Consider the following 21816-nt stretch of genomic DNA (forward strand, 5'->3'; position numbering starts at 1 on the left):
ACTCCATCAATGAGAACAATGATTTTTTGGTGTTTTAAAGTGCTCCGATCACATACTCATCTCTCACACGAGAGACGGAATTATCATCTTGACAGAATGATAATCACATAGTTATTATTATATAGATCTATGGCCCGAATGATGAATCATTTTAGTTGTCTCTTCAACTTACCAATGTAATAAATGATGGTAATTCTTGATCAAAATATTTCTTGCTCCATTACCGTCACGAGGGATGTGGAAGTGACAATGATTGCAATGAAACCATTTGCTTCCATAAAGGTCTTCCTTGATCACTGAACAATTTCCACACGTTTTCGATGTATATTGTTCTGTGACAACATGTACCTTGCATCCACGCATTTCTGCCTTTTGCAAGAGTTTCATTCGAAAATCATAGTGTCTAAATCGCAACATTTGGCGAACAGTTTTTCTAGTAATTTTTCTTCCAACCCATTCGGAAGTGTTGGTGGTGGTTTCACTTGTGGTGGTGTCCCTTGATTCCCATCCTTCGAATGGTGAAGACGATGCAACAAGAGGTTCTGTTCGCACATCCATATTCTCCGTTTGGCCATTAGTATAACCTTCTTGTCCTTGACACGTGGTATCTTCTTTTCCTTGACGCTTCCTTTGTTTTTGTTTTCTAGCAATCATGGCCTTGACATTAAATTCAGGTATTATAATTTCAGAATAGTGGAAAGTTAAATAGTCAATGATTTTGTTATGCATATCATTCACCTTATTTCTAATTTTGCTTTCCAGCCTTCTAATCTTCTTTTTTAGGGCTTTTCTTAAACCCTTATAAAATTTTCGTTCCTGCCGAGAATTGTATTTTAGAAATTTGTTCTTGGCAATTTCCGACCTAAGCTGATCTTGCTTTAGAGAAAGGGAAAAGAGTATGGTGTTTTCTCCTTGAGCGGCAAACTCCAATGCGTCTCCATTACTATCATAACCATACATGAAGCATCGAACACCTGGATCCAATGCAATGTATTCCTTTCTGAGTTCATCTTGAGAAGGTTGTGGGCAGCCCTTGAGAAATATCTTGTCATATTCAATTCCACTGTTCGAATTGGACTCGTAGAAGCTTTTATCAAACCGTTGGTATTCTTGTCGAGTTAAAGCTTTGTGATAACGGACTGGAAGGCAAACAAAATATCTTCCTCTTTCTCGTATAAAGGTTGTCTCGTGTGAAAATTTTTTGTTGTCTTGTTGTTTGGGTAGGCGATGGGCAGACGGATCATGGAAAAATTAGAATTCAGAAAAGTTCCAATCATATGAATCAATCACATTCATGTAAGGGATTCAAATCACATGTAAGTAAAATCGAAATACATATATATACATACCAATCTCTTCCTTTAACCACTTTCGTGCTCTTGCAGGATAATAAAATTTCAAAAGATGATCCTTAGATTTCTTGGAAGGACATGCATTTTCCTTCCCTTTAAAAAAGGTAGGTTTTAACAACACTCCTTCCTGTGATAATGAAATATCTCTCACCTTGAACGACTGATATGGATGTTGATTGCTTCGTCCTTTCATTTCGAATTCACGAGGTTGTCGAGTAAAATGCTTGGGATTAAATCTTTCGTTCAATTCCTCATCAGTAATCATCTCCTTCTTTCCTTTTTGAACATCTTTAAAAAATTGGTTTTTGGCCTTTCGAGCAGCCTCTTTGGATTCCTTTTCTGCTGCTTGCTTGTTTTTATATCTAGTAATTTTCTCAGCCTTGACAAAATCCTTCACAGCGTTCAATTTAATATCTGCTGGACAATGTTTCAACTCTTGATCCCATAGCCACCTAGTTTGTTTGAATCTCAGGTTGGTTTGGGGATTCTTCAAAATTTTAAAGTAATCGTCTTCTGTGGTGGTAAGGAGTGTTTTTCCCTTGTTTTGCTCTAACATGAAATAAAGGAGACATGCTTCGTTATAAGCATGGTTAGAATTGAAGAAAAATCTTTCAAAGACCTTCTTTTGTTCTGAGGTGAGTTTCAATCTCACTTTCTTTGTTCTCACAAAATAATTGTCTTCGTTTGAGATTGAGAAGGAGGTGTAAATTTGTTTTAGCAATTTCTCGATAGTGTCATCAGCTTTTTCCTTTGATTCCGCAGTAGTGGAGGAATTGACTCCATTCTCAGCAGTCGTAGATGAACTCACTCCATTCTCAGCAATCGTAGATGAATTCACTTCATTCTCTGCAGTAGTGGATGAATTCACTTCGTTCACAGCAGTCGCAGATGAACTCACTTCATTCTCAGCAGTCGTGGATGAACTCACTTCGTTCTCTTGAAGCATTATTAAAGACTCCTCCAACGCAGATACTTCCTTGAATTCCTGAACAAGCTTCTTCTTTTCTAACCCAAACTTGCGTCCGTTGAATGAGCAGACTGTCCTTTTAAACTTGGAATTTCCACACTTACATGGCGTCTTTTTCCAAGTTTCTAATTTGCTCCACACTTTTTCTACCAATTCCTTCTTGCTCGGAGGTGGTTTTGTGGATGGACATCTTTGGCGAACGGAGAGGGTAAACCAACTTTGGGTCGGTATTTTCAAACCATTCTTGGTAAAACAAGACACAGGACAAATCTTGTTCAAACGATCAACCGTATCATCATGCCAAAACGGTTTTCTTAACTCCTTTGAATCAGTTGAAACAGTGGAATTGGGAACCATCCTTCTCTTATTCAATCTCTTCTTCGTTGGTTGCTGTTTGTGATAGAGTTGCCTTTTTCTTAACCGTCGAACCTTATTTTTCAGCGACTGAAATGTTCGGTGTGTAAAGTAATCTCGGTAAATTTGTTCCAAATTCATTCCCTTCCGCAAGGATGTCACAATTAAATCCTCTTCCGACTGTGAATAAGGTTCTCCTGGAGTCGTTGGTACATTAGACTTGTTCGATGATGGTTGTGCTTGTCTTAACGGTAAGGGTTTGGATGGACTTAATTGACCAAGTTTCATAATCATTTTGTGAAAAAGATCAGAATTGGTCCATGTTTCTGGAAAAGTTATCGATACAGTAGAGGTAAGGGTGCTAATATTAGTGATTTCTGAAAAGGTTAAATCATCGACACTCCATTGAATGATAAAATTTGTTGCATCTGAAGCATCATACGCTCCTTCCAATCTGGCACGATTAATCTTTCTTTTCAATTTCTTGTACTTTTTCTTCAATGAGTTGATGGATCTATCAAAAAAGAAAGTACCAATCTTGCTCCATTCCATATTGAATTGTTTTAAAAATAACAACATGTAATGTTCTTGGGTTGCATATGCTTTTCCTTGATCGAGAGAGAGAGGTTCAATACTAATTCCACGCTCCAAATAAGCAGTCCTTAATAAGTCTCCAAATTTATCAACAGTAGATACGTCTTTCAATACTTCCAATCTCTGCCAATGAGAAGCAATCTTCTTCTTTTTCTTTGCTCTTTCTTCCTCACACTTATAATGATCACTCAAAGTGTGTTCACATGGCGAAAATTTAATTTGCGCCATTGGTATGTATGGAGGGATAGAGAAACCACCAAAACCACCAACGCCTTTCAATTTACGCCATTTATCAATACGTTCCATCATGGAACGTTTTTGATAAGGATGTTTGTATATCATTTGTGGTTGCTCTTTTATCGCCAAGACTCTCTTTGAGTTTTGAAAGGTTTTTTCAATTTCTCTGGTAGGATTGGGTGATTTGATGGGGTTGATATTGGTAACCGATGACTTGTCAACATGTTCCAACTTGGGTGATTTTTGGTCCTTTGTTGATGTTTGCTCTGAAGTTCTTGGAGGAAATGGTGGAATGATTGGATATAATTGAGGAGAGAAGGGATTTAAAGGAATCCATGGTGGAGGGAATCCAGGTTGAAAAGAGAGATTTGGGGAGAAAATGGCGGGATTTGGAGGGAAAATTGGTTGAGAGGATGGATTTTGTTGAGTGAAAAGATTGGGATTTGGTGGGAATATAGGTTGAAGGAATGGATGATGGGAGGAGGTGAAACGAGGGTTGTTTGAATTATTCTCCTCACGACTCTGGTTGTTCATGATGAATTGTTTTTTTTAATGATGATTCAATAACACAACTAAAATTCAGCATGTATTTATTGTATTCTTAATGTCCTACCATTACGTTTTAAATTACCATTTTCAACGTTTAATAATTCAATTCGAGAAATTTGTTGTACCAATTTCGAAATTGCATTAATTTTTACCCATTTCATAAATTCCTTATTTAGGGGTATCTGTAGGATCAAGTAATATTTATGATTTCACCGAAAATGGAAGCCATGACATCCATACTTGCACGTGTATTCGAGATAGGGTGACAAATTCCTTTCGCTAATTAAAAATCTTTGTTTGGTAATTTTTTGTAATCCCTATACTTGTACCAGATTCTTTTTCACAAGACACAAATTATTTACATTCATCGCGCCTTAGTTTTAAATACAATCAAACATACAACACCCTCGCGTTGATAAAAACTTGGAAAATCAATTTCTAATTGAGTAGAATAGATGAAGACAAAGTCAAAAGACTCTCGTGATTGAAATAAGCGTGGTGGATGTTGGTTGTATGTTGTAAATGATGATTAATTGTTAAAAATTGCTTTTCAAACATATTTTTCAAAACCCACAATTTTGATGATTTTGTTTAATTGTAATCATTGCAACCCTTTCATCGTTTTTACACTGGCAATACCTTCTCGCTGATCTACTGTATCCAGTAGTATGGAGAACTCTCGTGAGGGAGAAACAGGGTTGTCGTCCATGTTTATACATGGAGAATGCTCCGCTTGAAGGTTGTTCATTGATAATCATACCCACCGCTTGTACTCTCACCACAACAGCTTCAACGAGATGGCATCAAGGAGAAGGTTATTTTTGATGATTTTGATGGCAGGACCTGTTTTTCGGTTACTGTTTTAAAGTGTTGATGAATAACCGTGTTGTTTTTGTTTATTATTGGTTCAACAATCGTTTTAATACGCAATGATAATTATTCAAAATAGAAACAACCATGATGATCAATGGACTTGAACATCGGAGTGGGTGGCCAGGTGTTGAGTGCATTTCGCATGATTGTTCTCCAACTCAATATCTAGCAAGAATTCGAACACTCAAAAAAATATCCTTAATAATAATAAATATTTTCTATCGTTCGGGTAGGGTGGTGATGATAATGAACAACAGCAAGCCTTCCGAACCAATGATGCCCTTTTGAGAGATTCAATACGAACCAATGATGTCATTTCCTAGGACTCATCAGACTCTTCATCAGAAGAAGTATCACTATATTCATCACCCACCCGCTCGTAATCGTGATCCGTCCATACTTCTGCCCCTCACGGCTCGTTATTGAGTAGTCCCTTAGGGTTATTTTCAAGTTTTATCGGTTGTTGTTGTTGCTGCCATTTATTAGTCCCTTATTATCATGTTTCATCCAAATATTGTTGTTCTCACGAGTTGCAAATGTTCTGCATGTACTATTTGTATTTTGCCAAAAATCGTTATGCAATTCCGGGCGGATCTGCCTAAAGCTTTACAAGGCATACACCCTCTCGGTTGGAACTGAGGCAAGAGTTGTTGTGCAATAAAGTACATAAACAAAAGAAATGATGCATCAAGAAACGTTGACCCTCGCCAACTCGCCAACAAACTCGCTGGAGTATTTTGGCTCGGGTTAAACCACTGTGTGTCACTCTTAATTTCGTAAAGATATGCTCTCGGCCGTTACAAAAAAAATTATCAACATGCCCTCATCATCTGTTTCGGGAGGTTCGAGTTTATTGGGAGGTGGAGAGAGAATGGTCATGGAGGGAGAAGTTCAGAGAAGAAGCTTATTCTCTACATGGAGAAAGATGTACATGATACTCAAGGATGATGGATCGTTACATCAATTCGGGAGGAATCCACAGCTGTACCCCGAAGAAATTCTTAAAGAAACATTAATGTTGAACTCTGGATATGTCGTGCAAATTGTAAACGCAGATCCCTTGTTGAACCAACCATTTACCATTATGATTCTACTCTATGACAGAGCACCCATGCTACTTAAGGCTAAAGATTCTGTTGAGCATCAACGGTGGTTATCGGCACTGAACAGGCTCTCACTCATCAAGACTGAAAAATTCAAATCCAATACTCCTTTGATCATTGATGCGGTTGAGGCTATTCCCGTTCCCTGTATCATTTCCGACAAGAACCGAATAGTACAAAGCCTTAATTTTCCATGTCAGGCCATCACTGGGCTGAAGAATGAAGAAATTAAGAATTTCTCTTTATCCAACATGATCCGTATCGAGGGACCTCAGTCGAAAACAGGAAAATCTTCAACCTTAGGTGCCGTTCCAAAGGAAGCACACGTAACTACCTCCGATAAAAGTAGAAAGATTGTAATGCTCTCCTCACAAGTTGAAACGCAACAAGGCTACATTATAGTCTTTTTACACGATATCAATGAGTATGATATGTACTTGGATGAAGAACTAGAAGAAGTGTTTGACGAGTTGTATCAAGCACAAATGAATGATCCTAAAGACGCAAGTAGCGAAAACGAAACAAAAACAATGAGGCTATTTGTCAAAATATCAGGCATGTCTCCGTTTGTTTTAAGGCTTTACTTTGGACTGCAGACTCACCATTACCAGAAAATTGTGGACATGTATTATAGCGACAAATTGTACAGCAAGAAACCACCAGGACCAATTTTCTTGCAAAAAATTATTAATTTTCCAAATGGTGATAAGATGATGGAGTTTGGAAGAAAACAAGTGGCTTCAGATCGATTTAGCATGGAAGAGCAAATCAAACTAGCAATTTATGAGGAGCCTGAGGCCTGTGAAGACTCCATTGTCATGCAAAAGTGTAGCGCACCTGAACTATTTAATGGAGAAGTACCAAAAGTCGTTGGAATTAATAGATTACTGCTGCTACTTACCGACGTATATTCACCAAAATTTTTAACTGACGTCTTTTGGTATACGTTCAGATATTCCATTAAGCCTAAAGTAGTACTGGAAAAGATTTATCAACGATATTTTGTACCAGAGCCTACCGACCAGGACCTGATATTCAATGATGTTGAGAAAACATTTTTCACCACATTTGTCTGTACAGGTATCAAGAAGAAATGTTTGAATTTAATTCTTACATTTGTTAAGAGTGGAATGTTTGATTTCGATCATGATATGGTGATACATCTTCAGGAGTTTTTAAATTCGGCTGAACAGTCCCTGAGTAATAATGGAGAAACACCAAAGGCAGTTACCAATTTAGATTTTGGTTTGTCGTCTACCATAAATCACATTCGAGAAATGATGTCCAAACAAGACAGAAAGCAACCATGGCAAAAAGCAAAAGATATGCCAACCTTGTTTCAGTTGAGGGAGAATAAGAAGGCAAAATTTGCAGGAGCAACAAATACTCAATCCTCTCTTGATATTTCTGAAATGAGTCCAAAAGAAATTGCTGATCAGCTCACTTACATGGACTACACTATCTACAACGAGATTTATTTTACTGAGATTCTTGACCAATCTTGGAACAAGGACAAGAGACGACATCAAGCTCCAAATGTAATGGCTAACATTAACTTTTTAAACAAGGTGAGCACATGGTTCACTTGGAAAGTTCTGTCTGAAGATTCACATCCCAAGAGAGTCAAGATGCTTAAAAAGGTAATTCAGGTTCTTGGAATTCTTAAAGATATGAACAGCTTCAACATGTTCATGGCAATAATGGGAGTATTGGGAGGGACTTCAATTCACAGATTGTCCAATTTGTGGGATGAAATGGATGAAAAGACTCTTGAGATTCAACAACAATGCGCGGAATTGGCTTCAACCAAGGGCAACAACAAAAACTTTAGAATGGCCATGAATGATTGCTATAGTAGTGGAAAGCTCTGCTCGCCATATATTGGCATCTATTTGAGAGACTTGGTCTTTACAGATGATGGAAATCCAACAATCATGGATGGTAAAATTAACTTTTCCAAATGTATCAATACCTACAATGTGATGCACCAAATATTGAGGTTCCAAGGAAGACTTTTTGACATTGAACCTAACACAGACTTTATTAGAGAAATGATTGCTTTTAATGACAAGGAGAAGAGTGAAGATTACCTCTATGAGCTCTCATTACAAGTACAGCCAAGAAAGTAAATGTTATTAACACTGACTGCATCACAAAGTCGCAAACAAAATTTCGAAAATGTTCAGAAGTTTGGGATCATTCCAATTATCGTACACGTTCCGTTGCTTTGGGTGCGTCTTTGAATGGCACTGTATCACCGCTCGTATCAACCCAATACACCTTTCCGTCCACCAAGACATATCCCTTAGCAGGAGCTAAGGATGTTGAAGCACCATTGGTAGTAGCAGCACCAACCCCACTCACTTGTGAGTCTAGATCTGCTCTTGATTTGCTAGTTTCTATCAATTCACCATTACTGTTGACCATATAAATGGTTCCATCATTGCCATACAAGTAGGTTCTCTTCGAGTTGCCTGAATTTGCTTGAGTCAACGACGAAGAATCAACACCACAATCCACCTTCTCTCCCAATTTGTTCAGAACATAACACTGATTAGTAATTGGATCAATATAATAAGGTTGACCATTTGCATCATGATAGGTGGTCTGACCATTTTGATCCTTATAATAGACTCTTCCATTGGAATCCACAAATGGACCACCTGCCAACACATTAGGATTCACAACATCCGCATAACGAGAAGAAAGAGTGTTCACATAGATTGACGAAGATTGTGTCGGTGGTTGTTGAGTAGATGGTTGAGTGACTACCACGACTGGAGGCTTTGGTTGTGAAACGGGAGGTTGAGTAGGCACTGTTTGAGGTGGTGGAGGAGGAACGGTTACCACAATGGGTGGTGTTGGTTGCTGTTGAATGGGTGGTTTTGGAGGTACAGGTACGACCACGACTGGAGGCTTTGTGGATTTTTGAGGTTTTGGAGTGGGTGGTATTGTTGTTGTTGTTTGAGGAGGAGGAGTAGGTACCGTGACAACAATGGGTGGTGGTTTTTGTGGTTTCTTGGACAGATCCAAGCCAGGAATGTCTTGAACAGTGTTTGGAGGTAAAAAGAAAATTTGCCTTCCTGTACTAATGTCAATGTAGTAATACCTGCCGAGCTCGTCTCGAAAGTAAATTCGATTGTACTTGTCGATAAAGTAATCCTTATTGTTGTTATCAATGAAGAAAGGAAGACCAGTTTTCTGATCCATGTAAAATGCTCTTCCAATTGCATCCACAAAGTATCGTCGTTTCTTGCTGTCATAGAGAGCCTGTCCAGTTGTGGAACTTGGATCTTCTAAATTTGGTATGTTGGGAGTTTCTGGGTTGTTGGGATCAAAGTACATCACCTGATTATCCTTGGACATATAGAAGGGTCTTCCAAGAGCGTCCTCATAGGCTGGAATCTTTTCGCCCTTGATCATCAGATTAAGATCCGTGAGCGGCTTTGTTGTCAGCGGTTGGGCCACACCGTTTTTATAGAGTTGCGCACCTTGAATGATATTAGAGTAAGAGATGGAGGTGAATGATGTTGTAATAGTTGTTTCACTCTTGGGTTGTAGTTGTGTGGTGTCTAATGAAAGAGAATAAATATTGCTACAACCAACAATGAGCAGCAATATGATCAGAAGCCACAAAAAATCCATTTGTTTTTAAAAAAGTATGAATGAATATTATCTTTCGATATCCTCATGATAAAAGTGTTGTTTTGAATAATTGTTGATTTTGATCATCTAATTTCTTTAGAGAAAGGTCAAAAACAATGTATTACCATTTTTAGAAAGAAGCAAGATAACTGTTCTTGAATCTTCTAAATTTACTTCAAAAGTAATGACAACACTTACAGGAGGTTTATTTCATTTCCTTGTACATTCTCAAACACAATTGTCGATAATTTTCACACACCCATTTCACAATGGCTTTTTCTCCTGTTGTATAAACCTGAATGGGAATTCTTTGCAACACTCGCTTTCTAATTCTCAAAATTTCTTCATGTAAGTGTCTCAAATATTTGGTTGGCACTTGTTTCAATACAGACTCTGGAAATCTTTTTTTTAATACTCTCATAGGCCAGACTACAGTATAATCAGAAGGTTTGGGTAAATCATTGACACGATGATAATATCTTGGAGGAAGTCTCTTCAAAAACTCTATAATAGTTTCAGAAGGAAGAGTTAAAATAGGGTATGGAATTTTGTTCATGGCTTGTCGTGTGAGGGTAAAGAATTTAGAAGGCAATCTTCGAAGGTATTTGATTGGAACCTTTTGAAGAATTTCGAATGTCAACACTCTTGTAAGGAAACTTCTCTTCAATCGAATGGAGGGTGAAAGAAGAAGAGGTGATCTCAACGTCTCTACACTTGGCTTGGGAGGAGCTTTCTCGAATGGAATATTCCAAGAGTTCTTGCCAAACATTGGTCTATAATTGTGAATTCGAGGAGAATGTTCATTCCACACTCGCTCGTTCAATGCAAACGACTGAGAACCATCACTTGCTGCTGCCATATCATTTGTGATGCAATTATTGGTGTTTGGATTGGTTTCACTTGTGCTTCCATCATTGTTGCTGCTCGAATTATTACTTCCAACAGTCCAAGAACCTGGAGAGTCATTTTGTGAAGGTCTATATTCTCCTCTTCCAATACACTTCTCGAATAAGGTTTTGATATAGGGTGTATCTTGTTTCGAGAAGAGTTTAAAATCCTTGGACCAAGTCATGAGCGATGCAGAAAGACCAGCATCATACCCACAATCATCTAAACGATGTGTCAAAGCTGCACATAAATTACACTTTTCAAATGCCAATCTTGGAATGATACGATAGGAGAGACCAGCACGAACATACACTGAAGCTTTGGCCACTGGTACACCAATTCCACCATCTGCTTGAACTGAAATCGAAATGTATGGCTCAATGGATGCAGATGCTTCAAGTTTTCCAACACAAACTCCATATCTCAAAACAATACCAAAGTTCAATGCAACATTGAATGAGAATGATATGGGAATAGGACCAACATGAACTAGAAAACTATGATCTACAAGTTTAGGCAGTCTCTTTTCTAAAATTGGTTTTGTTTCAGAGAAACATGCATCAATCACTTGTCGAACCTTGTCAGGAATAAACGTTCCATCCACGAACGTGGTCTGGAATATCTTTACATAAATCTTATCTTTGATTGGATTTTCATATCGTTTTTGCAATTCCACTGAGGCAGCAATAATATTCCATGTGTTGGAGAAGAATTTCACATAAGAGTCAGCCATTCCATACAATACCACTTCAAAACCTGTAGTGGAGTCAACTTTTGGAGAACATTCAAAACTGGTGCCTGCGTAAACAGCAAGACCCATATACATGTGAACGGAATTAGTTCCAACTAACTTTTCAAACTCATAATGTTTGGAAGCCTTAATACTTGATAAATCTCCTTGGTTTTGAACAAATGAAACGATAGTAGGATTGTAGAGACAAATTTGGTCTGTTGGATTATCATTAGCAGGAACACAAGCTTGTTGGTTGTTCCAAGTGGCCGATTGGAAGTAAGATTTGATTTGATCGAAAACTCTCCTCACAGCATTTACAGCTCCTTCCACTCGATCTTTGACCCAATTTGCAGCATTTCTAATTCCACTTCCAACAGCATGGGCAACACGTGAGACACCTTGACCCACATGATGAACAACGTTTCTAATTCCATTTCCAATGTTTCTGACAGCATCTCCAATACGTTGGAAGAAATTACCAAAGAATATGCTATCTGAGAGGAATTCATTGTCATAGAGCGTTAATAGTTCCATGTCGTCTGAAGATAAACTAAATTGAGAATACAAGTGCTTTGAGGTGTGACGAGATAAATTGTTGAGATCCATTAAGCGGGCTAATGCATCTCCAGCTTGTCTAGTTCCAACAGTATAAAGATAATGTCGAATGGCACTCCTGATGTCTTCATGATTGCATTGGTAGTATGCTTTCACAAAATCTTGGATACTAGCACCAACTTTCAAAGTTTTTTCCCTCTCAGTTTGAGCATTAATTATGGCAGTCTTGACCACTGACTCTAATTCAACATTGTTATTGATCAAGTTGTGAATCATCTTATCGAGTGTCGGATCATCTTTGACTCTCTTCTTAATATTGTCGCTTAATAACACTTTAACTCGTACAGGAATGTTAGGATGCAGGAAGAAGTGTTCCAAAATACCAATGTCAACAGCCGAACCTGCATTATTTAAAGCATGAAAGTATTTGATCAAATCATTTTCGGTGTTGCTGTTACCAATTCTTGTCAAAATATCTTCCACAATGTGATGTTTCAAATGGTCATCGGTTAAACGTGAAGCCAAGTCAGCAAAGGCCATATAAGCATTTTCACGAATATCATCATTCTTGTGTAAGGTTGCATCATAACCTTCTTTTTGTAGCTTGTTTAAAAAATCATACACCTTTCTTGTTGGTTTTGGAATCACAATAGAAGTGTAAACGTAATTGGAGGCCAAATCTGGGTGTTGTGAAGAAATGTCTACGAGAGAATCTTGAATTTTGGAGTTGTGAACAGTGGAAATAATACCTTGAACGGCTTCCATATATCTCTTAATTTCGAATGCATGTTGTGCATTGTTAACCTTTTCCAGCTCGTTCATGCATTGAAACAACTCGTGAATTAATAGTGTAGCTGCACGAATTGGATGAAATCTAACTTGTCGAGAAATACTTGTTATTAGTTTCGAAACATCTGATGAACCACTTGGATCTCGTTTGAGAGCTCTCAACAGTTTGAACATTTCACGAGGATTGAAGTGCCTTTGTTGCAATTTTCTTGTGCTCGTTCTGTCTTTCTTCAATACCATGAAAGTATTTTCAAATTCAAACTCAGCACCAAGTTTTATGTGACGCCCATTCTTTTCCAATTCCTTCACTGCATCTCTAAAGAAAATTGTAGAAATTCTATGCCCATTGCTTGCCTTATTATCGATCACTTGGTCCAAAATGGCAGATCCCACAGAAACAGTTTCCATGTATGGGGAAGCACCGGATTGTGGTGGGACTCTGTCTTTCTTGGCTTTCAAACTCAACTTTTCAAATTCTCTAAATGCATGATGATTTCTTGCATCGTCAAAACTTAACTTAAACTTAATTCCAGTGTTCTTAATGATAGAGTTTTGCATGTCCACTCTCACCAAATGAACAGCAGAAAATTTCAGATTTCTCTTGTGATATGATAACTTGCTGACGTCATCTTGATTGAATGCTTGCGAGATGAACAAGATTGATTTCTTGTTTTCCTTGTTGGTGTAAATGGATCTCTCATATTGTTGAACATACTTTCCTCCAACACCATCTGTTTGTGAACGAGAAGTCTTTCTAGTCTCAGTAGTAAACATTCTAATAATTCCCTTTTTGATAGATCTAATCCATCGTTGTTCTGATTTTCTAAAAATTAGCTTTTGAATGTGCCCACTCTTTCTCTGAATGAAAATGATAGGATTCTTGTTCATTTCTTTTGTCATGTCAGTTGTTGAAGAAATTCTTCTGTATTTTCTTCTTGAAAATATGGTCTCATTGCCCACATTTTGGAATTGAGAAAAGTAAACTTTTGGGAATGAAACCATTACTACATTCAGATCACGCTCATGCACATGTTCGCTTCCACATGTGAGCATGACTAAACCAACGAGTTGATTTTCTTGACCTCCAACTCTTCGTCCATGTAAGGATGACAATTTGGAGCCGATCAAAGTGGTTGATTTGAAACGATAGATCAAGCTCTTGCCTTTTGGACAATCCACAATGACACTACGTGGTGCTTGATCACGAGAAAGAGATGCATGTCGATTCAGCATGTCGTCCATGACAGCGTGCTGGTATTGTTGTTGCTGACTTGACACACAACAAACAACCAAAAACCAAGTCAGTAGCATCATTGCCATGCTACGCTTGAGTAGTAGGTCTAAAGACATTTTTTGAGACATGACCTCGAGTAGTACAGCACGCACGCAAGCTCTTCTTTCCAATTTCGGTTGCAATCACATCAAAAATACGAAAAATATTTTCTCAAGTCCTCGGGGATGATTCGTGCACAAAGTGATGGCTCATCACTCGTTTGAAAAAAGTGATGATTCGGAAGAAGATATTTATCATATTCAATGATTCATGAAGGGTATGTTTGTGCAGAATCATTTCCTTTAAGAAATCATTCATTTTTTAATTCATGATTGTTTACAACCGAAACGCTTTTAATATGAAACGGGTGCTTCGTTACAATCACATGCAATTTGACAACCGTAACGATCCTTCTTGTATCCATACTCGCATGGTACTAAACAGTAGATTTGTGGACAACTTGGAGCTGGATTGCAATCACATGCTTGCTGACAACCATAACGATCCTTCTTGTAGCCGTACTTGCATCCAATCAGACAGTAAATTTGTGGACAGTCTCTTCGAGGTTTGCATTCACATCCCTTTTGGCAGCCAAAACGATCTCTTTTGAATCTTTTAGAATGTACATGTGTTTCAATTATACGAAGATGATGTTAATCAAAACTATTCATCAAACCACATACCCATATTTACAAGGCGAACATTTATACAAAGGACAACCATGTATTCTTTGTGAGGAAGCAAGGGCATGACAGTGGTTGGTTATAATAATCATGGCAACAACCACAAGTGTGGCGACTACCATCAATTTAAGACGTTGGTTTGTAGACATTTTTTACTGTTCTTGATGGTATCTGTTCATGCTTTCAACGTTCTTAACTTCAAAATCACCACGTACATTCGTGATGCAAGGATATTTCCATAAAAGACATACTTCCACGATGGAGCAGAACTGCTTGAAAGGCTGAACATTTTAGAGTTCGGTGCGATTCATGAAAAAAACTTGCTTTGAGAGGCCTTGCTTGCGATTGGTTGTTGCAGTGGTGTGGAGATAGCTGTAAATATTCCAAATTTAAAAAAAAATTGAGGAAGAGATGAGTTCTTCATTGATGCAGGTTCAATCCGAAAAACAGTTTCATGATCTGGTGAAGAAGAATGAATTAGTGGTGGTTTATTTGAAAGCGGAATGGTGTGGGGTGAGTATATTGTAGATATATTCGTTTAATTATTTCTCATTCCCGAATTTTAATAAGGTGTGCACTCGATTCGGACCAATTGTAGAAAAAGTCTCTAAGGAAAAAGAAAAGGTGCTGTTTTTAGTTGTTGATGTGGATAAATATCCAACGATTCCGAAAGAATTGAAAGCAAAAGCAATGCCAACCTTTGTATTTTTGCTCGACGGAAAAGAGTTCAGTAGAATTGATGGAGCAAGCGAACAAATGCTCCAAAACTATACGGACACTTTAATATTACAAAAACAGCCGTCATATATGGAGAATGGAATTTTACATATTGTCAAGGAAAAAGACTTTACTGAATCTTTACACAATCACTCAAATTGTATTGTGGATTTTTATGCGGATTGGTGTCAACCCTGTAAAATGATATCACCGTCGTTTGAAGAGTTGGCAAAAAATACAACAGATGTGCTATTCATGAAAGTGAATGTGGACCAACTGCGAAATTTAATGACCAAGTGCCGTGTCACATGCATGCCAACTTTCTGTGTATTTAAAAACGGAAAAATGAAGGAACGAATAGAAGGAGGATCGATTCAGTTAGTGAAAAAAGCTATTGAGGACTTTTCACTAACCACAGAAGAATATAAGAAAAAGGATCTGATGGAAGTGGCAGTGGATGACAAATTTGTTATGCATGTTGACAACTTGAATGAGTACGAAAGATTATTATCTCAACACCCAAGGGTGGTTGTAGATTTTTTTGCAGATTGGTGTGGCTCATGCCAACAGGCAGCCCCTAAGTTTAGCAAATTGGCAAGTCAAAACCCAAAGGTTCAATTTATGATGGTCAACTCTGACAATGCCTCAGAAATATGTAGCAAGGAAGGTATTTCTTCGTTACCAACCTTTAAATTGTTCGCACAAGGAAAGGAGATAAAAAAATTAGAAGGGTTTAATTTGACGATGCTAGAGACTGGGATTAAGGATTTGATATCTTCTAAAATAGGTACATCGAAAACTAAAACAACGGTCAATAAGTCACCAACAAAACCATCACCAGGAAAGCAGACTGGCACTTCATCAGCCCCGTCGCCGATTAAGAAAGTTTACGAGTCAAAATCACCTACCAAACCTACCAACAGTCCTTCGAAAGGAACAACCAAACAAGACAAGCCAATTCCTTCATCCTCGATAGCAGCTTCACAGAATCACACTAAAGTGGACGTTCTAACCTCGTCGTCTCCACAAAAGTCAGCAGGCTCAGCAGTGGTTAAACAAGAAGGTGCTACAAAAACAAGTAATTCAATTCTGAAAGTAAGCCCTTATCTTTCTTCGATACCACCCTACCAATCACCTTCGAAAGAAAAAGTCAAAAAACAAAAGTCACCTTATTTGAATTAAACATGCTTTGGTACTTGGTTTAATTAAAGAGCTTAAAGCATTGATTTTCGGTTCAACGACCTGCATGTCAACAAACGAAAAATACAACATTTATCTCTCATTCCAAACAGAGGAGTTTGATAATTCCAATTTTCTTGACATGAAAAGGAAAAATTGTCGAGTCAAAGCCATTCTTTTTGAGAACAGAGTTTCATTGCTTCTCGTCATTGTCATTTGCTTGAAAGGAAATTCATCTCTCATATTCATTTCATCCAACAAAACTACAACCCTGTCGAAACAATTGTCGTCCATCTTTTTTTTGGAGGTTTTTAATTGGAGAGTTTCCAAACGAAGAGAATTTAATAAGGTCAATGACAAACTGAATGTCCATTTAATTTCTTTCTCTTTGTCATGTTAAGCTGCAAAGCCAAGGTCGGATCCGAACTAGATTTTCTTTTAGTCTTGAGAGTGACGACAGTGTCGGTGTTGTTGGAAGCAGTTAACGTTGCGTTGAGTCCATAGATTGGTCGAACGGAGGTGGTAAACGGTGGCGAGGAAACTTGAGACTCTATGATTCTTCTAAATTGATTTATCAAATGACTCTTTTCCAGTTTTCTTTCCTTTTCCACCAAGTCCACAAGTGTAGGAACGGTTCTAAATCGTTTAGGTGCATATTCAAGGACCTTAAAGTTTGCCTTTACTGCCTTAATCACAAATGCTTCGTCAAATTTCAAATCTTTGTGAGCGTAATAAATAGAACCAGGATGAATGGAAATTGCTTTTAAAACGGCTCCAGGATCGTCACTGAAGGGAAAGGATGTCTAGAAAAAAAGCAGTGAATACTTCCTATTGAGAAGTGTTTGCAAAAGTCTTTTAGGGCCAACAGATGCACATAAATTTTCTGTTCCTTTCGTCGAGCTTCCTTTAACTTTAAATAGTGTGGATTATTGTTGTAAAATTCAAAAGAAAGAGTTTGACATGATGAGTCTAAGATAATTTTGACTGCATCGGATGCTTCTTCTGAATTGTTGTAGTGAATATTGTGTTGATTCATCATTTTCTTTTCTAAACAGCACTCGAGTAAACGACATTTTTAGTTGAGGGGAGCTTTAGTAGCCTAAATTAGTAATTATTCTTTCGTGGTAATGAAAATCTAATAAATTATTAATAATTTATGGGTTATCTTACATCTTGAAATATTCTTCACGAGCTTGCAACATTAAATCATTAACAGCTACCTTGGTTTGTTCTGTCAATGTATCAACATCTTTTTCCAAAGTCATTCCAGTAACACTAATTGGAGTTCCAACCACAATACAAGCTTTACCTGGTTTTGGTAAAGCATCATGGACAGGCCACATTGAAAATGTTCCATACAAGCCAATAGGTACTATGTCAGCTCCAGTTTCAAGAGCCATAATAAAGGCTCCTTTCTTCCACTCCCTCAATTCATCAGGAGTGTCGTTTCTTCTGCCTTCTGGGAAGAAGAATACAGCAGTATCATTTTTCAAATGTTCTTTAAGTTTGTTCATTGAGGTCTTGACTGAATCTCTATCTGTGGACATGTCATCCATTTGCTTTGAGAAAATACATGTCAATCATTGAAGCATTACAATTTCTCTCATAAATAAACTTACCTTACTTTTGAAGACAATTGGCACGTCACCAGCTTGTTTCATCATACGTCCAGCAAAAGGAATTGAAAACAAATCGCTCTTTGACACCCATTTGGTCTCGATTGGTAAAGGTCCACTGATAAGCACAAAAGGATCCATATTCGATTGATGGTTGCAAACAAAAATCATCTTCTTTTCAGACTTTGGAAGTTTGCTCTTATCCGTGAATTTGGTTTTAAGTTTCCAATATGGATTTGATTTGACTACTGAAGCAGTGGCTCCACGGAAAATCTTTCCAAGGAGTGTCTTCTTCTTGTCCCATCCGAAATATTTATGACCCAAATAAACAGGAACAGTAAAGAGCCAGGCAATAGGCCATACTAATAAAAGCCCAAGTCCGAACCACATTCGGCACATCCAAGCCGATAGAGATTGATCTTGTTTATGCCGCTTCTTCTTACCATCAATGGTTGCTTCAGATAAATTTAAAAGAGGAGTATTACTGATCGTTGATGAGTCTATGGAGTCGCTATGAATAAGACTTGGAGTCGAGCTCTCCTCGATCGTGGGTGTCGTCGCGTCAACAGAGGTTGGTACTTGTGCCATTTTTTTTTGTCCGAAAGTTTGATGAAGATCGAAATGGATGAGAGGTCATGATCCGTGAGATAGTTTACACAACGTGATTAATTCAAAAGCTCGTTTATTGACAACATTCGTCTTTGAGGTCTTTGCATTGCAGAGGGTATTGTAGAATGCCTCAAGATAGGCCTCACTTCTTCTGACTTTGTTGCCTTTAACGGTGATTGTTTTTGCAATTCTTCATCATGACACAGCAAATCATCGTCCATACAACAATGAGTCAAAAGGAAACTTCTTCGTCTTTGGGATGCTTCACCTGTACTGGTTGAACATTGAGTGGTGGTGGTCTGAGGTTGTTGTCGACGTGGAATGGAGGTGTTAACTGCTTCAGAAAAACCATCAGCATTCGATCGAGAGGTAAACATGTTGGAAGGAATATCATTCTTCATGGTGAATGAGGGTATTGGTGTGCTCTCTTTTGGTTTACCATTGGTCTTTCTGGATCGAATGGGTGTCAATTCTTGGTTATTGGTGGTCTGTACAAAATCCAATAACACTTGTTCATAGGGCATGGTTTGAACTTTCCTTGCTTTTCTCGAAACACACATGAAACAGTTCGCCTCGTGAATGGTGAACGGGCTATGAAAGAAAAACTCTGAGGTGGTTTTGGGAGTTGTTTTGTGAGGTTTTTGAATTTTGTTGTAGTGTGCTACGCTCCGAGGTGGTAATGTCATTGTAGATGTGCTGCTCTTGGGAAAGGAAACAGTGTTTGTTGGTTGTTGTGATTTCGAAGAGACCTTGGATGTTACTTTTTGTGCACGTTGTTGTGGTGGTTGTTGAATCATTGTTGTTTGTTTGAGGTATTTGTTTTGTGGAGATTCTTGTACTGAGAGTGGTTGTTCACTTGATGCTTATATAATTCGTAACGATGCATCTCACATCAGAGCTGTCTGTTAGCAATTACGATGAAATGTAGTCCAATAAAATGTATTTTTGTGGCGTATCTTGATAAAAATAACAATATTCCACATGTAAAAATTTGTTTCGTGATAGGAACTGAAAATAGAAGATCCACCATAGGGAAAATACTCCTTTTGAAGTAGTTTAGGATTCCAAATTGAACAATGAGACAGCACTCTTTCATACAACACGCTCTTCTTTGTCAACGTTTGAGTTATTTAGTGTTTATGGTGATGTAGAGAGATATATTCTTGGAGTTGGGGTTTCATTTGTCATTTCTTGTCGATTCGAGAATATTCTCCATCACCCATTTCCTTTTCTAATGAAAAATAGCCTTGTTGTGTCATTTGTCCACCATTCTCATTCCCATTTCCCAACACGTCACTATTTCCTTGTTCATCGAATTAGAAACTATAAAATATTTCGAGTTGTTATTGCAGTGTTATTGTTAATTGGTGTCCTTATTTTGTTGAGATGTTCCATTATCAACATTCAATAAATAATTTCCAACTTTGTTTGAAAAATTGGCTTGAGAGATGGATGGATGCATTTTCAACGGTTTAGAGATGGATTTTACCAACACGAAGGAGTTGTGTGCCTCTATCGAAGTTTGATTTTCGTTGTGGATCATTTCTGCAAGTCCATAAAATTCAGCTTCAAGTAAAAAAACAGGCCAATCGTGCAACTTGACTGAAACATATCCAACTTGCAGGAATTGATAAATTAAATTGAAATATTTGGAAGGTCTATCGATCAAAAATCTACCTTGATCGTCCATATTACCATAAGATTCTAATCTATAAATTCTCTTATCAAAACCAGCTCTTGCAAGTATCAGCTCACTGACTGTTAACTGAATATCAGAAAATACGAGAATAAAATAGCCTTCATATATTCTTTTTGGACTTGATGACCCTCTCGAATTTTCTTTTGCTTGTTGAAGATTATTTGTTGATATTGAGTTTCTTCTTGACATTTGTGGTGGATTAATGGAAGATTGAAGTTCATTCTGATATTCAGGAGTGTTTCTGAGCTCCCGTAAACGTTCTACAAAACGTTGAGGGCGATCACAGAGGCATAAATTGGAAGCTGATAGTCTTTCCCAGCTCTTCAAATGACTTCTAATGTGCGCATAATGAAAACATTCTGATTTTTTCACCTCCAAAATTAAAATCCATAAATTAGGAAAATTGGTTGCTTTCTTAAATTCAAGTCTATAATGAATGCCAACTCTAGGTGTAGGAGTGATCTGAAAATTCCTAATGCAGTTGTCAAAAAGAAGTCGTATTTTGTCGCGTTGTTTCTCGCTCAGTTTCATTCCAAAAACTACTCCATCATCTCTAACACCAAATACAAGGGCTCCTCCATTCGAATTTAAAAAAGCTAATAAATACTCCGTTAATCTTTCACCAAGCTTGGCATAATCCACAACACCATCCACAGCTGTAGTTGCGGCGGTAGTAGAAGTAGATGGAGAGAAGTGCGCATGTTTGTGCTCTGCAGTAGGAGTTGGAGATTTATCAAACGATCCTATTGCGTCGGAGATGAGCTCTTTCTCTAATTTTTGTGATTCTTCCTTGCTTGTTGTTTTGAAATTCATATAATCACTAAAAACAGTCAATTTGTAATCTACAGTATTTCCTTCATCCACTGGTAGTTGTTCACCAACTGTGAAATCGACACTTTCAATCCAATACCAATTTTCTTGTTGTGGAGATGCCACTGTTGATGAGGATCGACTTCCTCCATTGCTTGTGTTGATGGTGATATTAGAGCCGATATTGTTGATGTTGTTTCCGTTACCACTGTAACAAGGAGAGGCATTGACATGACGAACGCTTGAAGTAAAAAGTGATAGTTGTGGATGTTGATGTTTGTTAGTATTATTATTATTACAGGAAGTATCACAAGTTGTATGTTCCATCATGGTTGTGGGATTAGAAGCGAGAGGTGGGGGAGAAATATCACCTCCATCATCATCACCAACAAATTCATCATTGTTGTTCACAAATTCTTCGCGAAGTGATGTTGGAATTAGCGATGATGAGGATGGCGGAGATGATGTATTAATGCCATGGGTTGATGACATTTCTGTGTTCTTATTCATCTTTTTAGAGATTCACAATTTTCTTTCGTTGGAATATATTTAACAAGAAGAAATAGTTGGATTGATATCCAGCTATGAGCA

At 37.8% G+C, this 21816-nt stretch overlaps 9 protein-coding genes across 9 annotated transcripts; 2 read left to right on the forward strand and 7 right to left on the reverse strand.

The window, feature by feature from the left end:
- Positions 1–168: 168 nt before the first annotated feature.
- On the reverse strand, positions 169–4038 carry C9374_003833 (uncharacterized protein; the record flags this gene model as incomplete). The annotated part of the gene is made up of 2 exons (XM_044693405.1): positions 169–1208; positions 1350–4038. 2 exons carry the CDS (start codon positions 4036–4038, stop codon positions 169–171), a joined length of 3729 nt encoding a protein of 1242 aa, XP_044555963.1.
- Positions 4039–5743: 1705 nt separating this feature from the next.
- Positions 5744–8158, forward strand: C9374_003834 (uncharacterized protein; the record flags this gene model as incomplete). The annotated part of the gene is made up of 1 exon (XM_044693406.1): positions 5744–8158. The coding sequence occupies one exon, from the start codon at positions 5744–5746 to the stop codon at positions 8156–8158; it is 2415 nt and encodes an 804-aa protein (XP_044555964.1).
- Positions 8159–8234: 76 nt separating this feature from the next.
- Positions 8235–9674, reverse strand: C9374_003835 (uncharacterized protein; the record flags this gene model as incomplete). The annotated part of the gene is made up of 1 exon (XM_044693407.1): positions 8235–9674. The coding sequence occupies one exon, from the start codon at positions 9672–9674 to the stop codon at positions 8235–8237; it is 1440 nt and encodes a 479-aa protein (XP_044555965.1).
- A 205-nt stretch (positions 9675–9879) lies between these two features.
- C9374_003836 (uncharacterized protein) lies at positions 9880–13989 on the reverse strand (the record flags this gene model as incomplete). The annotated part of the gene is made up of 1 exon (XM_044693408.1): positions 9880–13989. The coding sequence occupies one exon, from the start codon at positions 13987–13989 to the stop codon at positions 9880–9882; it is 4110 nt and encodes a 1369-aa protein (XP_044555966.1).
- Positions 13990–14265: 276 nt separating this feature from the next.
- On the reverse strand, positions 14266–14744 carry C9374_003837 (uncharacterized protein; the record flags this gene model as incomplete). Its single annotated transcript, XM_044693409.1, has 2 exons — positions 14266–14524; positions 14596–14744. 2 exons carry the CDS (start codon positions 14742–14744, stop codon positions 14266–14268), a joined length of 408 nt encoding a protein of 135 aa, XP_044555967.1.
- Positions 14745–15006: 262 nt separating this feature from the next.
- C9374_003838 (uncharacterized protein) lies at positions 15007–16494 on the forward strand (the record flags this gene model as incomplete). The annotated part of the gene is made up of 2 exons (XM_044693410.1): positions 15007–15108; positions 15166–16494. 2 exons carry the CDS (start codon positions 15007–15009, stop codon positions 16492–16494), a joined length of 1431 nt encoding a protein of 476 aa, XP_044555968.1.
- A 347-nt stretch (positions 16495–16841) lies between these two features.
- Positions 16842–18695, reverse strand: C9374_003839 (uncharacterized protein; the record flags this gene model as incomplete). The annotated part of the gene is made up of 3 exons (XM_044693411.1): positions 16842–17277; positions 17662–18050; positions 18111–18695. 3 exons carry the CDS (start codon positions 18693–18695, stop codon positions 16842–16844), a joined length of 1410 nt encoding a protein of 469 aa, XP_044555969.1.
- A 77-nt stretch (positions 18696–18772) lies between these two features.
- On the reverse strand, positions 18773–19513 carry C9374_003840 (uncharacterized protein; the record flags this gene model as incomplete). Its single annotated transcript, XM_044693413.1, has 1 exon — positions 18773–19513. One exon carries the CDS (start codon positions 19511–19513, stop codon positions 18773–18775), a length of 741 nt encoding a protein of 246 aa, XP_044555970.1.
- A 563-nt stretch (positions 19514–20076) lies between these two features.
- On the reverse strand, positions 20077–21717 carry C9374_003841 (uncharacterized protein; the record flags this gene model as incomplete). The annotated part of the gene is made up of 1 exon (XM_044693414.1): positions 20077–21717. One exon carries the CDS (start codon positions 21715–21717, stop codon positions 20077–20079), a length of 1641 nt encoding a protein of 546 aa, XP_044555971.1.
- Positions 21718–21816: the final 99 nt, after the last annotated feature.

Source organism: Naegleria lovaniensis (genome assembly GCF_003324165.1).
Source record: "Naegleria lovaniensis strain ATCC 30569 chromosome Unknown tig001, whole genome shotgun sequence".
Taxonomy (NCBI): domain Eukaryota; phylum Heterolobosea; class Eutetramitea; order Acrasida; family Naegleriidae; genus Naegleria; species Naegleria lovaniensis.